Raw genomic sequence first — 23,728 nt, 5'->3', positions numbered from 1 at the left:
GACAGGCTGAATACCCGGAATTTACTGCCCAGGTGCGAACTACAGTATGCGCGCATGCAGCAAATGATGCATCCCCGTTTCAAGAGTTTCTCGGTGGCTTTAGACATCAGCTATGCACCGAGGCATACCTCACGGTGCACTATTCTAACACAAAGGAAACTGAGAAATAACATGCATGCAACTCGAGAAAACCAAACCCTATAAGCCTGAAACATTATGATCCCACGATTACATCGAAAACATCATTTCTACCAGAAACATAGCAAGTTCTCTTCCTGGTTTGTATGATACCATCCAAGCAGCAGAACCAGCGAGCTACATAACAATACTAGTGCCTAGTTCCAAACCCTAACTAGCCAGAGTACATAAATAGGAGTAAAGGCAAGAAAGAAAACAAGAAAACATACATGGGTATGACTGCACAACACACACAGGTTCAACCCAACCGAGTCATATGTCCTGTCTCACTAGTCTGTTGTTGTGTGGAACGGTGAGACCATCAGGGAGGTCAAGGCAATTGAAAAAGGCAATTCCATTGGGTATAAAATATAATTGTCATAAACTCTGCGTCAAGTGATGCCACTTGGAGTAAGGCAAGAACACTCGTCATAAGAATCACTAAAAATGAACTTAGGCTCAGCTCATAAGGGTGGTAGCGGCAGGTGGTGGTGTGGATTATCATGTTCAGGAGGCCTGTGCTAAGAGTTGAATGTGTGTATGAAAAGGGAAGAGATTGCTTTGATATCTGGACCTAGGCACTCGCCTCTCTGCGGCTCTGACTCCACTGTGACTCTCTCTCAGAGGCTTTGAAGTATGGCAAATTTCAGAAGACACACACACAGAGACTACGCAGCATATGCAACACAAGGCACCCATAGGCTACTAGTAGTTCAAAAACGTTTCCAGACAGACAGCACTGGCTGATGCACGGAGCCAGCACTCTTCCGTCTGATGTTTCAAAATGGTGATCGCTTACCAGGCGAACAGCAAGCAGATGGCAACCAGGAGAAGGCTGGCAACAATCTGGCCTGCACTGCCGCTCTGGCCCTCGCCAGCTGCATAGTTGAGACACGTGTTCTCGGCGAGTTTCTGCTCCACCACCGGTGCCTGTGTGGTGCCTGGAGTCTGTCCACCGCCCTCAGGCTCGCCTTCTGGCTCTCCCTCTGGATTCGGCGTTGTTGTTCCCTCGGGCTCAGCAGTGCCTTCTGGCTCAGCCGTTCCCTCGGGTGTGCCTTCTGGTTCAGCTGTTGCTTCGGGCTCGGCGCTTGGAGCTGCAATGGGAGAATCGACAGGAAACAAATCAAACGACAACATTAGCTAAATTCAAATCATGCGCATGCTATGTGTATACGAGCCATTGACCAAGTAACGCTTGACAACCCATGAATCATATGGCAGATGTGTGGGTGTTCTGCTGGTTTACAAATACATGCAGAGTGAAATGTGCCAGAGCTTGACACTAGCGGTATTGTAAGAATGCCTACTGCGGTGCAGGATTATACTCTGGCAAGATCGCCATGCACATCCGTGCGCGCACACAGGCGCGTACACATGCACACACAAGCACCCCTAAAAAACGCGCACACGTTGACATTGAGCGAGGAATTATCGCTACATGTAAAACAAACGGAGAGGAGACAACAATTTGATAACCGCAATCAATAGGACAAGCTGCATCGACACGTTAACAATTCACAAACAGGAACAGTGTAACAACGGCAAGTTCTTCAAAGTCCGGCACTGGACATAGAGCACTGTACGCAGACTGAGGATCTTAGACACCCCGGCGGCTGTGTAAATTACCTTGGCAGGCGGCGACCAGCCTGTCGGTGGCGATAGTCGGGGGCAGAGTGTGCTGGGTGATAGTGTCGCCGTTGGCAATAGACCCGTAGGCGTACACCAGGTAGCTGTTAGGAAAGGAGATGTCCTGCGTGTCGGTGGACAGGCAGTCGCGCGTGAACTTGATCTTGTGCACGCCATTCACTACGCTGTACGAGGCGCTAGACAGCTGAGCTTGGTCGGCATCGACCGCAGGCAAGAAGTATCCGGTTGCGAATCTGCGTAGCACAGATAAGGTACCACAACCACAGCTATGAACCCAGCCTATAGCAACACATGACGTAAATATTAGAAAGGTAAGATTGCGCTGCCCGGTACCCTGAATGTCATTATGCTGTTCAGTACCCTGAACACTAGTAGCAGCTCTTGGCAAGTTTTATTATGATTTAGTTTTTACGAAATACACAAACCCGGCCTACCCAGTAAAGAAAACTAGAGGAGAGTTGCCATGGCTCCGCTACCTTAGTACAATGTGGAGTGAGTGTACTGCTATGAAAACTTAAGCTGTGTTCACAACTGGCGCGTGGACGCGGTACGCTTGTGGTTTATGCGTGCCAAACGCACGCTCAAGCTTTCAAAAAAAAGCAATCCGAGTCGTATTTAGCACGTGCGACACCTTCGAGTACTAATTTGTTGACCCCGCCAGTCAAAGCGAGTGGCATGTACGCTGCTACACGCCTGATACGCGCTGAAAATTCCAACATGTTGGAAGTTCCATTTCGGCGCGTTTCCGTACGTATGGCGCCCCAAAAGCCAGCAAAAATACGCACAAACGCGTGGTTTGCACGCGTACACGCGCCAGTTGTGAACACAGCTTTATTCGCACTATGCAACTGCCATGGCATGGTCATATCAGCTTGAATAAGGCAGTCAGCAGTGTGAAAAGCAGTGGCGCAAAGTCTCCCATGTTCATTCGTGGGTCTTCCGACAGTTTGCAATGATCTCTGCTTGCGTCCACACACACCCAGAGGAAGACTATGGGGGAGTGAGCCAGCCAATCCCTTACCGATCCGCTGTCGAGATGGCACCATTCTTAAGGAAAGCTGTAGTCATGTCAGTCTGGGCCTGTAAGCGAGCACACAAAACACGAGCAAGCCGGGCATGAATATCCAATGGAGGGCACATGCAGGACACATCATCAATAGCATTATGTGACCAACATGCACACCCGGCAAACAAGGAAGACGACGTAAACGCTCTCCTACAGGGCAGTGGTACTAAGTCAGTGTTGCCACATCATTCTAGCCAAATATCAGTAGCATGAAAAAATAAAATGCATCATCCGGGGGCTTTCGCCCCCGGACCCCCCCCCCCCCCTATATAGCGACCTCATGCGGCACTGATAAGAAAAAAACATTTCACGGTTTTGCGTGACACTCAGGCTGAGTTTGCCGATTTTTCCCCCGAGACGGATGATTTCGCTTAGGGCCGATTCCCACTACGGTACCGTGAGTGCCGTGCAGTGAGTACCCATGGTGATTTGCTCACGTGAGGGGCAGTTTTGGCGCGAGTTCATTCCGTGGCTCCTGCCGTACCGCGCCGGGAAATGGCATGCCGTGGTATTCCGCGAGGTCGAATGCAGTAAGTAGTAGGTATTTTACTACTCCCTGAAAGGAAGTTTTTTCTTTCTTTTGTATTTGTGGTACGAAGTTTTTTCTTGGCTTTTCGATTGGTTGATTCTTGAACTTTCTCCAGTCATCTCCCCGGCCCCCGCTATTTTCCCTCAGGATCAAAGTCAGAAATTGATTAAAAAAAATGGTGATCCGGCCTGCCGACGGAATGCACGGAATGACTGTGCGCAGGTGTAAATCACTCTCAGCTTCAAGCTCGTACCGTGGGGTACACGTGACCTACCCAAATCGTCGGCACGGCACTAGCACTCACGGTACCGTAGTGGGAATCGGCCCTTAGCGCCTCAGGAGAGAGCTATGGAAACACTCGTGATGCGCAGTAAAAGTCAAAAATCTGGACCATGACTCCTAAACCATGCATAAGGTCAAACTTGAACACTTTCATGGCTGTTGTCGGCAGGAGAAGGTCAATTGTCGGCAGGTCGCGACATGCCTCAAAAATCGGCAGGCTACTGACATGTCGGCAGGTGTGGCAACACAGCTAAGTGTGCGCAACATACTGTTGCCGACATTGAAATCTGTCGAGAAGTCAAGCGGCCACGGGCCGTGCAGCCGTGAGGACTGCCGGTCCATAAAATTTATTTATTTTTTTTTACAGTATTTCAGTGCATGTATGCGCTAAGCAAATGAGAGGGTGCCGACCGCGGGCGATCATTCCACTGGATTTCTATATACACAGCAGTACTAAGTCTTGTACACCACTTTGTGCTTTTCTTTAATTCGTGTGTCTTGTACACTGTGTGCTTTTCTTTAATTCGTGGCGGCCTATCCTCACCATCTGGCGGTTGGTGCTGGTACCGAGCGCCACCCAGTTGTTGGCGTTGTTCCACTCGATCTCAATATTGATCTTGGAGCGTGTGCCGTCAAGGTTGCCCTTCACCTTGTAAGTACATCCAGCACCAGTACAGTCGCCAGGAGTCTTCCAGCCTGAGCACAGCACAATCACAGCGCAAGCACAGCACAACATTACAACGCATGCAGCCATTAGTGAGTGGATTCGAAGCAACCCTCAGCACGTTCATCCCCTGGTACTGCGAGCCAAGAAGCTCACCCCTGTTGTAAAATGATGTGCTGTTTTCCTGTGTGATGACATTCCCCAAACTGTCTCGTCTAGTCGCGTGCATGTGTGCTATGAGCATGCACGATTTTGTAGTCGAGAGTCCTTTCCTCAGTCTTCTTGTTCGTCTCTGTCAGAGTAGTCTGCTTTTCCGTACTGTCAATAATAATAATAATAATAATGTAACAAATGAGTACTTGTCCTTTGTGTCCTGTGTCCCGGGGAACGGAATGGCTGTGATTCCGTTACACCCCTCATCTCTCCAGTGGTTGTCAAGCATAGTGATGAAAAGAATATCAAGATCTGTCAGTCGATGTCATGTAACAAGGCAAACTTTGCCTGTTCGTTCTTCTACTCCAAATAAACAAACAGCAGCAAACAAGCAGAACAGGGAGATGGGTGCCCACACTGCTCTACATGCGCCGTAGGCACACGTTTCGTCTGACAAAACGGATGTGCACGCATGAGATCACACAATAGCAATGTGCACGGGATCTGCACGGCAATGTGCCGGACACTGTGGAGACACCCAAGCAACTGAGTTGAACTTACTGATGAGATCCGCCGGTGTTCCAGTGGGCACTGCAGCGCAAGTACGTGAGATAGATAGAGAGAGAAAGAGAGACGGGAGATTAATAAGGGCACTGCAGACAGACGACTCTAGTACAAGGCTCTTGCATTAGCTTTGTATCTTTCTAGCAACATTGGCACAGAACGAATTGGTCACGTGGTAAGTTAGCATCTGTCCAATACTAAAGATAATTGAATTTTGTTTGCCTTCCGCTTATGTTATCTAGCAGTCCATTGGCTTCTGTCTTGTGCAGTATTTTGTGTTTTTGTTTACAGACAGTCCTTTGTAGATATCTTGGTCAGAGTCTATTTGTTTGTTCACTTACCTGGAGTGAGTTTGGAGTTGAAGTCAACCGAGATTGAGCCGCGGTTGTTCCTGAAGCCATGATACTTCATCTCGTCATTGTGGTAGAACTGCGGATCACTGGCAGTGGTGACGTTGACTCCGCTGGGCATCACATTGAATGTGTATGCACCCTGTCGCTGACCGTGGGCCCAGATGACGTTCATGGGTGAAGACAGTGTGAACGGATGGTCATATGCAGAGTCTGCGGTGTGGCAATTGAACATGCACAGCAGCAGAAGCAGCAACAACACCATTACATCACAATGTTATCACAATGTTTTACAGGGCTTGTTGAGCAGAGCCGGTAAGCATACATGTACCTACAAGTATTTTAGAAGGCAGTAGTTCTGTGCAATTGGAGATTGATATGCTTACAAGTACTATTTCTGTATACCTTTTGCAGCGCAGGCAAGGGGCAGCTGTGGGACAGAACTACACACACTCCATGGACTAACCTAGCCAGAGAGTAGCGTCTGCAATACTAACAACAAGAAAATGCAACACTTACTGGTGTTGAGTTTCCTCATGAACTTCACGTGCGTCCATCCATCTACTTCCATGCCAACCGCACCCTTCAGGTTGTCCTCACCACCAAAGAATGTATCGGGCTGTGGAGTGGAACGGTCGCGTGTGTACGCGTCTTGCAGGCGGAATGAGCAACCAATGGCAGAGGCCAAGACCATATCGCGACAGTCCATGGGATGGGGAAAATCTGCTGGTGCCTCTGGTTCTCCCTCGGGCTCTCCGGTACCTTCAGGTTCTGCGGTAGATTCGGGCTCTGCGGTTCCCTCGGGCTCTGCGGTGCCTTCGGGCGCGGCTGTTCCCTCGGGCGCGGCTGTTCCCTCGGGCGCGGCTGTTCCCTCGGGCGCGGCTGTTCCCTCGGGTGCGGCTGTTCCCTCGGGCTCGGCTGTGGCTTCTGGCTCAGGGTTGCCGTTCCTGTCGCACACGGGCAGAACTGACATTGGCTTGGCCTCGGGCTCGCCCTCCGGCTCGGCCGTGCCTTCCGGTGATCCTTCAGGTGTTCCTTCAGGTGCGGCGGTGCCCTCAGGTGTTCCTTCAGGTGCGGCGGTACCCTCACCCTCTGGTTCTGGCTCGCTGGCTGGTCGGCAACGGCGTGTAGAGGTACCTTCACAAGATGTACAGAAAATACAACAAGAAAAAAACTATGAAATAATCGCCGAAGTCACTGCCACTATGTCAAGAAGGTAGGGAAGAGAAAAAGGGAGGGATGCGTCCATTTCATAGTATGACTGCACTAGCTAAGCTTGCCGCTCACTCAGCCTCTGCCCAGGTCATGTGCAGATAAACAGCACATGCACAGCAAATCGTGTGATTAGCCGGGCTAAGAGTGGGCTTGTCAGATGTAGTCCTACTGCATTGCACTGCATTGCACCATTTTCTAGCCTGCTTGAAATGGATGATTCATGAATCCGCGATGGACAGCAAACCTGAAATGGAAAGCACCGCAAGAATTGCCGGCAATGACTTGCATGTGCCATGTGCACACTGCGGCGTGCATGCTATGTGCACGACGCATAAAACGGGTGAGTTATCAGTCAATTCTCAGCGGCACCGTGTAAGCATACGTCGTCAATGTAATATTGGTTTACCTCGTGCCAGAACACGGGGCTTGTCGAGGCACGACGCAGTCACAGCTGCAAGAGCAGAAAAAGCAAACAAGAAGAGAAATAGAATGAATGTTCATAACCTGGGTTTAGCAATATTATGCTATGCCTTTGCAGCGTGTGCATGTAGACCGTTGTGTTAGTCAGGCAAGTCTAGCAAGGCGGCGACGTTTCATATCAGTGTGTGTAATCCGGGTTCCGTAACAACTTGCAGCGACGGTCGACTGACGTGCCATATCTGTGCTCTAAGGACATGCCACCAGCCTTGAGTGTGCTCCACCCTTTTCTTTAGCTATAGCCATGGGAGCACAAATGAACCAGTCCTTTCTCTGCGATAAAGTCCCAATACGACCAATGATGGACTTGTTTTGCCAAAAAAACGAATCCAACTATTCGAAATCCTCAAAGTTTCGGATTTATTCATTAGTTTTCAGGAATGAACAGGGAAGTCTCCACTAATTTCTTGATTGAATAGCAGTCTCCACTAATTTCTTGATTGCATAGCATTTGCTTGCGGTATAAAATGAAGTTTTCTCTGAAGTCCCTGGTTCGAGTCCTGGCGGTGAAAGTCATTTTTTCCTCAGACTTTTCCCTTTTCCATTCCCTCAACCGATGAATGACGTTTCTCTGACTGTGAAAGATTTCTTCTGCAGTATATGCCTAACTAAGGAATACTTTTATATGAAAGGTGATCACAGTGACATAAGAGATCCTAGGCAGATTTTGTATCAGAGAGGCTAAACTCTGTATGCCATCTCATACTGGCTGAAGAGTGGAGCTGAACTTACTGTTTGGTCGCCAGCCCAGGCCAACCCAGCTGGAAGAGCGGACCTTCATCGCAATCTCAATCTCTGGCGTGGCACCCTGTGTGACCTTCCAGTACAAGTAGTAGTTGTCATTGACCTTCATCTTGTTCTGGTAATAGCCAGTCTCTTCGATGAGAGCATTTGTCAGTGTGGACTCTGTGTGGACAATTGAAAAGAGACACGGCAAGGAAATTGAACTCAGAGGAACTCTTGTGCGTGGGCTTGTCATGCTGCGCTGTGGCAAGAGTGCGGATGCCATTGGCACGTGTGAATGTGTGTGTGTGTATGCACATGTGAGGAGGGGCAACTTGAAAATAATCTGCACCCGTCTGAGTCAGCTGAGTGGGTACATTACTACATGCGTACTGTGGTACATCACCGTCGTTCTTTGTACAATGACTTCAATGCGATGTACCCACGTGTACACTGATATAAGTTAAGCATCTTGATAGGCTATGAGCATCCTTTGGTGTCAAGTCGCACAGACAAGAGCTTGTACATGTTTGAACTATTGCAGAATGCCTGAGACCCCACCGTTTCTAACACAAGCACTATAATTGTTATCGGCGTCAGAGAACACGTCAGCCATGAAACCGCCCAGCACAAGTGCCACAACTGTGAGCAACTACATCATGCATTTCTGTCACTGAAGAACTGTGAAAAGTGGGGAGTGACTCACGTTTGGTACACTTAGGGCCCATCCAGCCAGCACGGCAGTAGCACTGGTTCTTGGGGTAGGATGTGAACCCAAGCTTCTGACACACACCACGCCTGTAGCCACCGCAATCTTCGTCGTTGAGGCACTCGTCTGACATGACATAAGCACAAACAAAAAATGTAATTAGTTAGCAGGAGCAGAGGAGGAGGAGGAAGAGGAAGAGGAAGAGGAGGAGGAGGAGGAGGAGGGGAGGAGATAGCATTCCAGACAAGTGATGGAGGTATCCGTACGACCGTGCCGCCTACACGGCGTGAAATACAACCAAACATAGTTTGAGAGTAAACAGCTACCTCAGTGCCCAATGAAAAACACTGGACTACAACTAAGCACGCACGCGCATGCAGACACATAGAACACTTGTCATTGGCTCATGTGGATATAGGTGATCGACGAGGAAAGAAGAGACCATGGAATCGCACAATGAAGTCTCCTATGGCTTACCGACATTCTGGCAGGTTGTTCCTGATGCCAAGCGGTTGCACTGGCACATGTTATCAATGCACTTGCCATTGCCAGAGCAAACCTCGCCGTTTCGGGCCCCACATGCAGCCTGCATGGAAGTGGTGGCAGCTACGCACACGAACAAATACACATATTCCCAGAGGTTACGTCGTAGTCTCAGAGTGTCATGCATCAGGCAACACACATTGCTAGATATTCATAGAGGGCTCACTTGCATGCTGCCTACATGCACTACAGCTGTGAACACAATGAGATCCGGAAAGACGAATGATGTCAGTGAGCGGCTGCAGCAGTACACAGGTAAGTTTTTGCAGATCTGGAGCTGCATAGCGCATGTTGCTAGCTGGGACATGGTGCACAGATTTCATTGAACAGCACTGGGTATGGACCAGGGACTGCAGAAATGTGCCTTTGGCTGAAAGAAATTTCTGATAAAAAAATCCTGCGACGAACATCAAAAAAGAGAAACACAATCCTTTTCCTCACTTCTGGAGAAACATTAGTAAATTCTATTCTCATGCGGAGGCAGGCTTAGGTTGTCCCTTGTCTATACAATAGTATGGGTAAGGGAAAACAAATGTCCACTCTACTGACCTGGTACATGTATTAGGCTAAGCAGACCAAATTGATTGCAAGCACAAACTGGGACCATATTACTGTATCAACTCAAAATCTCGTGGCTTACCGGTGACGTTCAAATCAGCGCAAGAGTGGAAGATGTAGTTAGTTCCCCATTCCAGCGCCTGGTGGCGGATGTGCAGTGTGCATGTGGAGCCATTGGCCGCCGCACACGTAATTCCAGCTGGCAGCGTGACACGGAGATGCAGAAGTCTGCAGAGAGAGAGAGAGAGAGAGAGAGAGAGAGAGAGAGAGAGAGAGAGAGAGAGAGAGAGAGAGAGAGAGAGAGGGAGGGAGAGGGGGGGGGGGGGATACTAAGCCCTTGTCGTTCACCGGTATGCTAAGTTAGTATACATACTATTTCAGACTGTGTAATAATCACGTGGTAACTGCACTCTTCATCCACTGCATGATCGCACTGCAATACAGTAGAACTGCTTTCCAACTACAGTAGGTATCGGTTATAGCGTGGGTGTTTGAAAAACGACATTTGATTCTTATTGCCGATATTTCTTACACACGATAAATCACGTGTGACATATCATATGCACGTGTGACATACAGGTATCATAATTATAATTATGCACGCACGTTTGGCATGTGGACACGTACAATCATGTAGGTCTACACATGATACACACGGATCAGACTCGCGGTCGTGCTAGGCGACTGCGGAGCAGCAGATACGAGAGAGGTCGGAAGAAAGAGTCCGACTGGACAGAAAAAGTGATTCTCCGATGCTCAGTTTGACATAACTCTCCTTTTGTGTTGAATATTATTGTACAGGTAGACTCCCTTTAATTCGAACCTCAAATTGCCAGGCCCTAACTTCGAATTATCCAGAACTTCTAATTATCCAAATGCAGCCCCATGCACTGATATGTATGTCAAAATGCTTGAAATCACGTGCTGAATATTTTTTTGCACATTTTTATTTGCATCAACGAAACATACATTGTAGGTGTTCGTACCGCGCCGGTCATGTACAACGCGGATCATCTAAACACTGGATCGACACAAAATCATTTTGACATTATCTTCATCTTCTAGTGAAGAAGTTGTCAGTCACTGCAGCTTTCCTGAAACGATTTCAACGGAAAAGAACTGCGCTGCCTAATCCGCGTCATGAAAGGCCGTCGGACAGCAGCACGTCGTTCTGAAGAACGGAAGTGGAGCATAGGCATAGACAATATTTACGACAATAGTGTTGTTGTGCGCCAACATCTCCACACACGAGCTGGCGCGGCAAGAAAGGCCATCGAGATCCCCGAAGAGAGTCAGCCACCTGGAAGAATCAAACCTTTGCAATTTGCCTCGCACGGGCTTGAATCAAATTTCGACAGAAGGTGGGTTTCTTGAACGCTATAGTCGATCCTGCAGCGGACCATTGATCGATTTTTGAGCTACTCTTGGCTAGAGAAGGAGAAAAGAATGAACTTCGAATTACAAGGATAGCAACTCAATCTCACTTCGAAATAAGCGTTCAAAGGACATAGCCAATGTACTGTAAACAGCTCTTCTGTACGAAGACTGGGTTCGAATTATCCAACCGGCGCACTTTTCGTACTTCGAATTATGCGTTCGATTTTGACTTGAAGTGACTTGCAGAAGATCGGTACGACGAAAAAGTTCGAATTACACGGAATGTTCGAATTATACCGTATTCGAATTAGAGGGAGTCTACCTGTATTGAGTATGCACAGAGCACGGATGTTATTACTACAGGCGATACACTTTGCACTAATCTGGCATATTTTGCTACACAAAATCCATTCTTAGGGCCGATATATTCTACTATGCGATAATACTGCTTGTAAGAATAAATATACACATAAAATATGTGTTATGATTATGAAAAAATGAGTGTTCATTCTTGTAGGCAGTATATTCTTGTATACGACCACACTATAACCGATACGCACTGTACATCACTGAACCGACCACCTCACCAACCCAACCGACTCCTTTTTGCCCGGACCCACATTTTCCTCCATATGTTTTCATACAGGATGATCACTTTCACACATCGCACTACTTTGCGCGGTTCAAAAGGTGATCGGAATTCCGAGGTTCCATTGTACAAGAAATGGACAAATACATGTCTCTTGCCCTACCTCCCTCCCCCCCCTTCTCTCTCTGTCTCTCTGTCTCTCTCTCTCTCTCTCTCTCTCTCTCTCTCTCTCTCTCTCTCTCTCTCTCTCTGTCTTGTCATTGTTTGTTGCAATGACTGGTAGCAGGATTCAGGCATTTGTGGGCCTTACGTTGGATCATCAGATCGCACGAAACCAGTCGTCAGGTTGTACGTTGCAATCGGAGTCAGCAAGTTGACCTCCACACCACCCTGAGAACACACAAGATACACAGACACACATGCAGAGAAGATACACAGACACACATGTATAAACAGATGCCGCAAAGATGTACACACAGGTAGACACACATAACAGTTACTAAGGCTTGCATGGTCCACACAGCGCGAGTGCAAACAGCGCGAGTGCAAACAGCGCGAGTGCAAACAGCGCGAGTGCAAACAGTGCGAGTGCAAACAGCGCGAGTGCACACAGCGCGAGTGCACACGATGCCCAATGATCATGTTAACGTTGACCTCGGAGAAGCAACAATTGTTTTCCCTTTGATCAGTTAGTGCCCCATGCAGTGCAATGTACATTGAGAGTGAGAGAAGACATCGTAAAAGGTGACACATGGTTAGTGAAATTGATCATGTGTCACATTTTAAAAGGTTTTCTCTTTGCCTACTGTTGTTACGAAATCTAGTACGTTTTCAAACTACCACGCTGCGTACATCTACACTAATCCTAGCTTCAAACAACCACTTCGCCTGCGCTAAGTTCTCTCTGTCAGATATTCTTCAGACTTTTTTCCCTTTTCCATTCCCTCAACATATGAATAAAAAAACAAAAAAACAGTCCCCTTCATTATTTTTCAGAAAAACAGTCTGATTAGTAGTAAAGTTATTAGGAAGTTTCAAGCTTACTTGGCTTGCATAACCTTGTAGAACTACTAGTATAGGCGCAGACCATACAACATGACCGTGTGTGTGTGTGTGTGTGTGTGTGTGTGTGTGTGTGTGTGTATGTGTGTGTGTGTGTGTGTGTGTATGTGTGTATGTGTATGTGTGTGTGTGTGTGTGTGTGTGTGTGTGTGTGTATGTGTGTGTGTATGTGTGTGTGTATGTGTGTGTGTATGTATGTGTGTGTCCCATATGGTGCAGTGGTATGTGCAGTCGATTTCCAATCGAGAGGTTGCGGGTTCAATTCCCGACGATTATGGTCACACACGTCTTTCTTCACTTTCTCGGACTCTTCCTGACTTTTCTTTCATTCTCCTGGGTGGTTACCAACAGCCAGTGTATGCTGGAGTATGTGGTGTGGTGTGTGTGTGTGTGTAGAAAAAAATGGAAAAATGAAAAATAGGGATTCACTGGCCAGAAAAAGTCACTTCAAACAGCTGTGTGGTGGATACCAGGCTAAAAATAGTGGCGGTCAATTCATCAGCCTTGCAAGCTATAGAATGGTGTAATCCCAGCACAAGTTGCTATGTCTAACATAGCTGTTCGCTATCATCGCTTCCGCGATGGGCATGTCTGAGGTGATGTATGTGTGTATGTGTGTGTATGTGCATGCGTCTAAAACCTGCTATCTCATTACTATAATTATTATTTCCGAGAAATTGCCTGCGCATCACGGCATCAACGCCAAACATGACACGCAAGCAAGGGAACACTGCTGCCAATTTCAATGACTCTGTATTTCTGTATTCCGGCTGTCGCTTCATTGTAGTATTAATGCATTTTTGCTTGATCACTAGATTGATGTGGCACGTCCACAGAAACTGCCGTGTCACCCATTACATGCACACGTTGCAGGCACCAGACAACAAGGTTGTCTGACAGGAGTCTGGGAAATGCACAGAACCAATGTCTGAATGGCAAGACCTCGCCATGCAGCCAGTGGCCCACCCAGTCTGTTGGCGACGTGCGACGCGTGAAACAGCATCTGTCAGATTTCACTGCCAACCTAGTGCCGACATGCTGCTGTCAGCACTGCTGCATGGGCTGCATGGGCTTACGACAGACCAATGTATGCAGCAGGGAATGCGAAGGGTGGCGGTTTGGCGGTTTAGACCGTGGGCACAGAACGGGGCCATAGGCATTGGTCGGGGACCATTTTAGGATAGCGAGCATTGTTTGACAGTCCAGTGCTCCACTGTTCACTGGCACATGTCTAAACATGCGTCTTCAGCCGTGTAGTATGCGTTTTTTGCGTCGTCTTCAGCCGTGTAGTATGCGTTTTTACTCATCAGAGTACCAGTTGCCGATGCTGTCAGCATCTCAGCATCATAATCAGTGCACACAACACTACCCCCTAGGCAAAGAAATCCGTGTTAGTTAGAGGGACGCTTCCGTACGTTCCTCAAATATCCTCAAGGACAACGGTTAGCGTTGCATTGCTAAACATTTCCCCATTATGCCAAACAGCATTCACACAGGAACAAAGCACACCCATTAACTTCTCTTATGAAGAAAAAAAAGTTTCCAAATTACTGAGAACTACATGGAAACAAACTGGATACGTTGAATTCACGTGCGCCAATTGTCAGTGCATACGGAGGAACACAACAGGCTGGATTGTTTATTCATCATGTGATTCTTTCACTGATCCACTATTACTTACTCTGTGCGCAAAACCAAGATGCCAACTGACGTCGATTGTGCTGCCAGCTGCTACGGTGGTCACAATTTGAGTCTTCGGGTCTGCAGTTCACAGGCATATGCAGCAAGAAGAAACCCACAAGAGAGAGAGAGAGAGAGAGAGAGAAACATCAACAACACACACCTCACAGCAGAGCCTAGGATTAGGCTCAGAAAAGCGCATGAAACTAGCCTTGTCTGAATGCCTGCACATCCTTCCTACGGTTCAGTCACTAAACTCTCCATGGTTCTAGCAGGTTGGACACAGATGGCAGTATTTATTGTGTGTAATGATTTTTGGACATGGTGCCCCTGAAACAAGATATCCCCTAAATACAGGGTCACTTGGGCTTGGTGGTTGTTCTGTGAACTGAATGCGAGGGAATGGTAGTCGATTCTCGCACACATAGTTCGGCTTCGCCCCAGTCTTTGTCCATATCTGGCTAGGCTGCATACTGTTTAGCCAGTCAAGTTTACTTTTAAGGTTGTGGATTCGAGCTCCACTTCCACAGCCATAGCCTCATACTCAAAGGGGAGAAGTAGCTGTGACATTAGTTGACGGGCTCTACACTGTTACTTAGCACAAGTGCAACCCCTATCACTGCTACTGCTATAGCACAAGTGCAACCCCTATCACTGCTACTGCTATAGCACAAGTGCAACCCCTATCACTGCTACTGCTATAGCACAAGTGCAACCCCTATCACTGCTACTGCTATAGCACAAGTGCAACCCCTATCACTGCTACTGCTATAGCACAAGTGCAACCCCTATCACTGCTACTGCTACTGCTAGAGCCGGCTGGCATGGTACAGTCAACTTCGCGTAGAACGACACTCGGCGGGGCATCAGAAAAGTGTCGTTATTCGCGAAGTATCGTTATACCCGAAGTCCCATTATATGTATTACAGTTGGATGGGACTTTGCTCTGGGCATGGAAATTCTGTCGTTATTCGCGAATTGTCGCTATATCCGCAGTCGTTATTAGCCAAGTTGACTGTATACATATAATAACCTTTTTTCATATTTACAACGGCTATTTATTAAAACAATTTACTACCACAAGTACATACTGTCATTGGCATCACTGCTACAGCTAGTAATACACTCAGGCACAGACAGTAATTAGTAAAAGCACAAATCTAGACACTGCACTGGCCGATGCGTGATCATGGTGATGGGTGGCTCCGCAGACCTCAGTACACCGTCAAGTATTCTGGACGCTGAAATGTCCGCCAGGGCTTCGTCGACCTTGCTTGTTTCCTACGAATGGTTGGTGAAACCATTGAAAGTACCGGCAGGCGAATCCTTCCATTTCCAACAGCCAGCCACCTAGACTAGTACTTAGTAGATCTACTGCGGAGACTAGTGCAGCCTGGCACGCGTCAACACCCACTACTCAGCCACAAGCGGACAGCGCACTGCACAACGAGTCGTATACGCGTAGACTCTACTACTACACAGAAGAAAGTAATAATTATTAGTTAGTTAGTTAGTTGAGACCAGTGGCGGATCCAGGACTTGGCCGAAGAGGGGGCCCAAGGTATCCGCCCCCCCCCCCCAAAACAAAACAACAAATACAACAACAACAAAGTCCTGAAGCTGTGAAGAGCAGTTGTTTTTAGGGTCCGGCGGATTCTGCCGGCAGAAAAATTGACAGAATTCGGTACTTTTTCTGGTAAGTTTCATGGATGTTTGGTATGTGGATAAAAATACTACAGTATGGAGCAGAATTCGAGGAATTGCCCGCCATAAGGTTTGTATGATTCTGCCAATTTCACTGCTTTTCGAGCAGAATATGCCACCTTTTCGAGCAGAATCCGCCGGTTTCTAGTTTTATTCCATTCTCACGACATTTTCAAACTGCACTGGAACATTTCCACTCGACAGCGGCCGCGACGGACCTTTGGACGGCTCTCCAACGCGAGTTCTCTTATCTACCGGTCCACTGAAGAACGACCTGATGTCAGACCCTTTCCTCTTCATCTCATATCTGAAGGTAACCCGTTGGCTACAAGCGAAGTAGAGAGCTAGAGAGCGTATACTTGTAGTTTCTGACAATTGAAAAAGAAAAAAGGAAGGACGAAGTCGACAGCACCGTGCACCATACAGGACTTCAGCCCAACGCGATCGCTGCACTATGTACCAGGCCCTGCATTTTTGGCACGTTTTTCACATGTTTGAAGTGCGGCCGTGTCCTCAGGTCGCAGTGCGTACAGTAGTTGTACACCGGTACACAGCGCGCTGACTAGTACAGACTCATGCTCGGTACGTGACACCATGTACCGGAGTGTCGAGCGCTCATTCTACAGTCTACTGTAATCCTAGACCAAGGTCGAAATTTTCAAAGGGGGGGCCCAGGCCCCCTGGGCCCCCCCCTGGATCCGCCACTGGAGACTCAGTCAGAGCACAGATCACAGCCACCGCTTTCCACAAAACAGACTACAAATAATTACAATGTAGAGGCCTGCATGCGTGCATGTACCGGCACAAACAAACAGAAGGATTTGGTCAGTGACTTGGTCGTGATGTAGTGCTAACGAGGCATTAGAATTACTTCGCGAAGCGCAACGCTGGTAGCGTACATGTAGGCTACTAGTACTACTAGGAACGTATCGACTGAAAACAGAATAATGGCCTCAGGTAGATCTACACGAAGGTCTACAAAGTACTGGTAAGCAATAGTCAGTGAAGCCGACACTCGCGACAGTACATTCGTAGATCTACTCCCAACAACATACGGAAGGAACGGACTTTCTATTCCACCGACGCGACGCGCGCCAGTAGGGCGTAACACCTTTTCAGCCTTGCCCGGACTTTCAAGTAATAGTACATTTGGTATATACATGTATGTCTAACATGGGCAGATGAAACCTGCATTATATATAGTCAAGTCTGGTCTACTGTTGTGTGCGGATGCAAATTTTGGTGCTCCGCCGTTTTTCAGATATCTTTCAGGGTAGCCTCTAGCCCTTATACTTTATTTAGCTGATCAGTACTGAAGTAGATTGCGTAGTGCTTTGGAAGACCATGCCAACCTCCTCATCCCATAGTCCAAGTGTTGGGACGGGATCTTTGCATGCTCGGCTCAGTGGAGGCAAGTCCAAAGCTGTTAGTCCGCCTGATACACTCCGCTCGCAGGCACCACGATTAGCGACCCAGGCAGGACAGGGCAATGATGACGAGCTGCGTAGGATTTCTCATATGCTGAAGGAAATTCGCAACGAGCAGACGGCCAGTAAGGAGACCCTCAATCGTTTCATGGATGATGTGCTGACAAGGATGGAGAAGGTCATGGAGGAGTATGACGTGATGAAGAAGACCCTGTCATCTTTCGAACAACGACTTGCTGCACTTGAAGGGAGTCCCGTACCCGCACCCGTACCCACAGCGACAGTACTAGCTCCACCTGATATTTCCGCTCTGATTCAAGAGGAAGCTGAGCGACTAAACCGGAAGCAGTACGCTATCGTACGTGGAATTCCCGATATGGATGGGGAAAAACTAGAGGAAATCTGCTCGAGAGCCCTGAGGGTCGACCAAACCGCCTTATCTTCCACGGAAAGGCTTGGCACGGTGCGTACTACGGGCACACAATCGCGTCCAATACGGATCAAGTTCCAGAAGAATGCCATCAAAGGCGAAATTTATCGCAGGAGATTTGACCTGAAACTCGATGATGGCTCACCTGTATACTTCTCCAACGATCTTACCCGAAAACAGCTGCAAAAAAGGAAGACAGTACTACCACAGTACAAACATCTGAGAAGTAAGGATGTCAAATGCCAACTCCCGTATGATGTCATTCTTGATGAGAAGGGTGTCCCACTAGCACTCGACAATCTACCTGCTCCTGCATCGAGCTCTCAGCCATAGGACATTCCTGGGGACCCTAGCTTAACAATTGCCCATTTGAACGTTCGTAGCCTGCGCCATAAAATTCAGCAAATCCACGAAATACTGCATGACAATGAGATCCATATATTATCTATCAATGAAACTCATCTGGATGGCAGTGTCAGCGACCACTTGCTCCATATCCCTGGATACAGTATTTACAGGAAGGACCGTTCCCTTCATGGTGGTGGTGTCTGTCTGTATGTTTCATCCAGTCTGAAGGCAACAGTAGTACATGCTAGTAGCCACCCTGAGCTTGAAGCTCTCCACATTTTAGTCCGTCAGGGAAAGGACACAAGAGCTGAGAAGTTTATTGTCAGTTCCGTGTATAAGCCTCCCAGCACTGGAGTGGATTTCTGGGATTGTCTGAGTGCCCAATTGGACAGTCAGCCAGTGCCAAAGAGTAAGCGAATTATCCTGGGAGATTTTAACACGAATGCTATCCCGCCTCACTCTCCTCAACTCAAGTACCTCAACCAACTCTGTGCAGAGCACTGTCTGCACAATATCATCACAGTACCAACACGGCTACCATCGAACACGTGCCTGGACCTGGTTCTACTGGAAGCTGGGCTTTGCCATGAGCAGCCCTCAGTCACTGCCGTGGACGACCTTAGTGACCATCACCTCGTAGTGTTTGACCTCCATCTCCACAGCTGGCACCGCATTCAAAAGCACGCCTATCGCAGTATTAGAAAACCTGGTATTGCCGCAATCGACTTCCGAAAGTTCAAGGAGGACGCCCGAGCACTTCTGGCAGTCAATTACAACGATGCAACTATTCATCTTCAAGCCGAAACTTTCCTGACATCACTAGCTGACCTTACTAACCGTCATGCTCCAGTGCAGCTAGTCAGATACCCAATCTGTCCTAAACCTATACCTCACTCTTGGACAACTGCTGAACTGCAGCAGCTGCACCATACACGGAGGAACTTACACCGACAGCTTCAGCGTAGGCCAGACGACTCAGCTCTTAAACAAAGGTATCGTGCAGCCAGGCGTCAAGGAAAGCGCTTGAACAGACAACTGAAGTCACAGTTTTTAATCAAGAAATTCCAGGATCTAAGGAATGACCCAAGAGGGCAGTGGCGTCTGCTTAACGGCATGACTGGTCGTAGACCCACCCGGAACCAGCCCACTGCATCAATTTCGTCGCTGACTGATACGTTTGCGGCCATTGTTCAAGACACCAACAGGCCTGGGGTTCTACAAATTCCACCTGAAGACAATGAGCAGCTACCTCATCTCACGAATTTCCAACCAGTGACAGTACAACACGTGTCCGATATTCTGAAGTCTCTTAATTTGTGCAAATCACCAGGTCCAGACAACGTGCTACCATCCATACTGAAGAATGGTGGAGATGCTATTGCTGAGTACCTCACGGACATAGTGAACGAGTCCCTCCAAACTGGTAATGTCCCCACCGTCTTTAAGCAAGCTATCATAAGTCCACTTATGAAATCTGGAGACCCTGATCTGGCGGCAAACTACCGCCCAGTTTCGCTGCTGCCTATATGTGCCAAGGTATTAGAAAGAATAGTACTGGACCAGATAACGAAATTCTTCGCAGATAATGGCATTGAACACGTACCAGACTCTCAATTTGCGTACCGTCGCAACCACTCTTGCGAAGACTGCTTGGCTCTAGCTGTGAACAGATGGCTTTCTGCATTGGATAGCAACGAATACTGTGGTGTCATCTTCGCTGACATGAGCAAAGCTTTTGACAGAGTGGCACACTCCGCCCTCATCCAGAGTCTACATGACACAGGCATCAGAGATGTTGCCTTGAATTGGTTTTGTAGCTACCTGTCTGACAGAATACAAACTGTGAGAGTTGATCAGGAACTTGGACAGTCACGCCCATGCTCCAGAGGAGTGCCCCAAGGCTCCGTTCTGGGCCCAGTCTTGTTTTGTATCTACATTCGCGACATAACACCCTGTTTTAGGTTTAGCCAAGACCAGGAATATGCCGATGATATTGCATTTTATGTCCGGCATAGTGACTGTGATACTGTGTTGGAGCGTCTCACGGCGGACCTTGCTGCTCTGGACAGCTACCTTACAGGGAAGGGACTGGTTCTTAACCCTGATAAGACACAATTTCTGCTACTACGTCGCCCAACTAGTCCCTTACCCACCACTGTGTCCATATCATGCCGCAACTCCACTCTCTATCCTGCGCACACAGCCAAATACCTGGGCCTCATTGTGGATGAGCACTTGGCATTCGATGCTCAAGTAGAGCGAGTTTGCATTGCCGTCAAGCAGAAGGTCGGAGCCTACAAGCATGCCAGGCAGAACCTGAACCACAGAGCACGTCGTCTTTTCTATCTATCTATTATTCAATCCACCCTTGAGTATGCTAGCTCTGCCTACATTAACTGTCTATCTCACCGTTCATACAACCAGCTGATCACAGCCAGCCGTACTAGTCTTAAAAGAATATTTGCCCTTGACCGCAGAACTCCCACTGAGACCCTGTACGCTTACACCAAGATCTACACACTAGAGCAACGCTTAAATTTCAAGCAATACGTCTTTGTCTTTCGCTGTCTGCATGGTTTATCTAGCCCACTTCTCAGCCTCCTATTCACTCCCCGCTGCACTGGCCCACATTCTGCTGCCACAACTCGGGGCCAAGCTACAGCTGCTCTTGTCTTGCCTGCCTGCCACTCCCGGTATGGTTTCCATTCCATTGCGTATCTTGGTGCCGACAGGTGGAATGCGCTGCCTCCATCTTGTCGCCTGGCCGAGTCGCCTGCTTTGTTTCGCGCTCACACAAAGTCTCATTTAGGGTTCCCAGTAAAAAGGCAACATTGCCTGTTGGGAAATCCCTAACAAAATAAGAAAAAATAATAATAATAATAAATAATAATAATAATAATTATTTTATTACAAATGTACCGTCGACATGATCATTCAAGTAGTTAGTGGACATGAGGATCGAGGGTGCAAAGGTCATAGCAATGTCGGTACAGTCTCTTAGTCTTCCTCTCACACTCTGCTAAAAACAACGAACATTCATTGACGGATTGGACAGAGGAAGTCAGGTTCTTCTCCAGTTCCTCCCACAACCCTTAGCGTGAAACAGTCACATCCGCTCAGTCAGAGTTCGCGAGGTTCGCGAGGTGAACAACAGCTTACACAGAACTATCTAACAATAGTAACCGATCAGTAACAAGCTCCCGAAGCGTACCGAATGGAACTCCACAGGGCAGTCCGCTGCGGATGTTGTCCAAGAAATCCAGTTGCGGATAGCGCGCCTGTGGCCACGTCAGTCTGATGTGAGCCAGACAAGCTGGCACACACAGCAGCAGGAAAACTAGCCGAACATCCATGATCTCTTAGTCTTTGCTGCACTGCAGGCCTAACTGAACGCTGTAAGCACACAAGCAGGGAGGAACAGAGCAAAAGGCCGACACTGAGCTGATCAGTGAAGCTGAATCAAGTGCCACTACTACAACTACTAGCAGATCTGGCGCAGAACACACGCCCATCTGCATCGGTCAGGCATCAATGGGCGTCGCTAGTGGAGACGACACTGTCGCCTAATGACAGTACACAGGACCATCGTCTCCTAACTAATACTAATACTAGTGCCTTTCCGTGCTCAGGCCTAGAAGAAACAGGACATTTGCAAGAACACCACACACTATCTTCTTAGCTTACTTCAACAAGCGCCTGGTGAATCGCCCGAGCTTCTACTAGTGAACTGAGCTGAGGTGCGAGATGGTCAGCTACTTTATTCGCACTCCTCACCCCCCGTACTGCCGACTCTCTCGATCTGATCTTCGCACTGAGTCTGTCACCTAAGCCGAACACACACTGTGACATACACTAGACGTGTCAGTGATGATGATTTCGGCAGGATCCCAAGGTCGCATTGCACACATACATGAAAACTGCACGCATCCATGATCATGATGATGCTGGTATAGTACACTAGATTCCAGAACGATGCCGCCGCGTGCCTCACACGCCTGGCGCGGAGGCTCGGATTGATCGGGCGATGATCATGGTGATGAACTAGCGAGTGGCGTTACTTCTCAAATTCCACACAGCTGGGACGTACATCACCGTACAGTGCACTATACTATAGTATAGTGGAGCCTAGTGCGGAGGGGGTGAAGCCTGAAGGAGCAAAGCACGCATGACTTGCAGCTTTTCACCCAGCTCTCAATCGTCACTTGGTCGCGACAAAATGGCTTCTTCCCAATGACGATGCAACCATGGTTCTTGGGATTTCATTTTACCGTTTCGTCGGACGGTGGCTGGTAGTACCCAGAGAGTCTGCCCACCACTGACTGAGTCTGTAAACAATAATATGCCTTGTAGTGGCCACACGTGGCGGTTGTGGCAACTATACATTTAATGGTTGTAGTGACTTAGATTGACAGCATGAAACAAGGTGGAGGACACTGTGTTCGGAAACAGTGACCCTACTAGTACTACAACCTTCCACGGTTGGCAGAGCCCCGGTCCATTAGGACCATTTGAACCATTATGAGTTTGTAGTGACTTGTACAGTGAGTGTACAGTGATTGTACAGTAGTAGAATACAAAGCCGCACTTTCGGTTCACCATGGTTCACGGTTCGGTTCAGTCTTCAGACGGTGAAGATTGAAAAGCTTACATTACATGACTGTGTAGTTTTTGTTGTTGAGTCGTATCGCCGGCAGTCCAGACTCCTGTGCATGCACGGACTTACGCATTCACGGACTCACGCATACAGTATCACTCAGATGTCCGTTCTAGCTACCGAGTAGTGTCAGTATGACACTTGTGGCGTTGTGCTCACTGCTCAGCTCAGCACGACAGTAGTACATGTACTACTGTCGTGCTAGAAGTCATTGCGCCTAGCCTAGACACGCCTACCAAAGCGTCACTTGCACAGACTGTGAAGTGTACTGTATGTATCTCTGCCCGACCTTGTGCAGCAGGTGCAGGTGCCGAGATGCAGACCCACTAGTAGGTCTACACTACAAACAGACGACATCCAGATCGACGAGATAGACGACATAATTATTACTAGTAGTCATGACTCATGTATGATCTACCACTAACTAACTAAAAGTAAGTTACTTGAGCGCGTATGTCTTTACTATACAGGCAGAAGAATTCGTGGGTCAATAATTATTTCGTCCAACTGCAAAGAAAAGGGAGTTCATCCGGTTGAAAATTTCGTCCATGGATCACAAGAGTGAAAAAGCTGGACAAATCGTCCAAAACTTCAAAGCTCCTTGGACGAACACCAGGCCAGGGAGTCGTAAAGCGCTTCCCTGGTCTAAACGTTACGTACATAGGAGTCATTCAAACACGTACACAAAGTCATGCACGTAGATCTACGTGTAGATCTACTTCAACTCCCGGGCGATCCCGCCTGCTAGTACTGGAGTAGTACAGTACTGGCTAGACGTAGACAGCACGTGTAGCAAAACA

General features: G+C 48.0%; 1 protein-coding gene across 2 annotated transcripts; it reads right to left on the bottom strand.

The window, feature by feature from the left end:
• Positions 1–228: 228 nt before the first annotated feature.
• LOC135828735 (uncharacterized) lies at positions 229–22,070 on the bottom strand. Of its 2 annotated transcripts, XM_065341166.1 has the most exons (17): positions 21,959–22,070; positions 21,486–21,667; positions 14,367–14,446; positions 11,934–12,013; positions 9,740–9,885; positions 9,034–9,162; positions 8,554–8,682; positions 7,857–8,030; positions 7,054–7,098; positions 6,504–6,569; positions 5,952–6,473; positions 5,424–5,645; positions 5,080–5,109; positions 4,246–4,397; positions 2,846–2,904; positions 1,804–2,057; positions 229–1,271 (listed from the first exon to the last, which is right to left on the bottom strand). In XM_065341166.1, the coding sequence occupies exons 2-17, from the start codon at positions 21,625–21,627 to the stop codon at positions 973–975; spliced, it is 2,529 nt and encodes an 842-aa protein (XP_065197238.1). In that variant the 5' UTR covers positions 21,628–21,667; positions 21,959–22,070; the 3' UTR covers positions 229–972. The 2 variants fall into 2 exon arrangements, with proteins under 2 accessions (XP_065197238.1, XP_065197233.1); XM_065341161.1 differs by having other exon boundaries at positions 5,952–6,569.
• Between the last annotated feature and the right edge of the window lie 1,658 nt (positions 22,071–23,728).

Source organism: Sycon ciliatum, chromosome 1 (genome assembly GCF_964019385.1).
Source record: "Sycon ciliatum chromosome 1, ocSycCili1.1, whole genome shotgun sequence".
NCBI lineage: Eukaryota > Metazoa > Porifera > Calcarea > Leucosolenida > Sycettidae > Sycon > Sycon ciliatum.
Note: the sequence above shows the minus strand (reverse complement) of the source record. Positions and strands in the feature narration are given on the sequence as shown.

Coding starts and splice junctions, on each gene's coding strand:
- LOC135828735 (XM_065341161.1), bottom strand. CDS start 21,627: ATGGATGTTCGGCTAGTTTTCCTGCTGCTGTGTGTGCCAGCTTGTCTG. Junction 12,014..14,366: donor ATCTTGGTTTTGCGCACAGA/GTAAGTAATAGT, acceptor GTGTGTTCTCAG/GGTGGTGTGGAGGTCAACTT. Junction 1,272..1,803: donor GCTGGTCGCCGCCTGCCAAG/GTAATTTACACA, acceptor CTCCCATTGCAG/CTCCAAGCGCCGAGCCCGAA.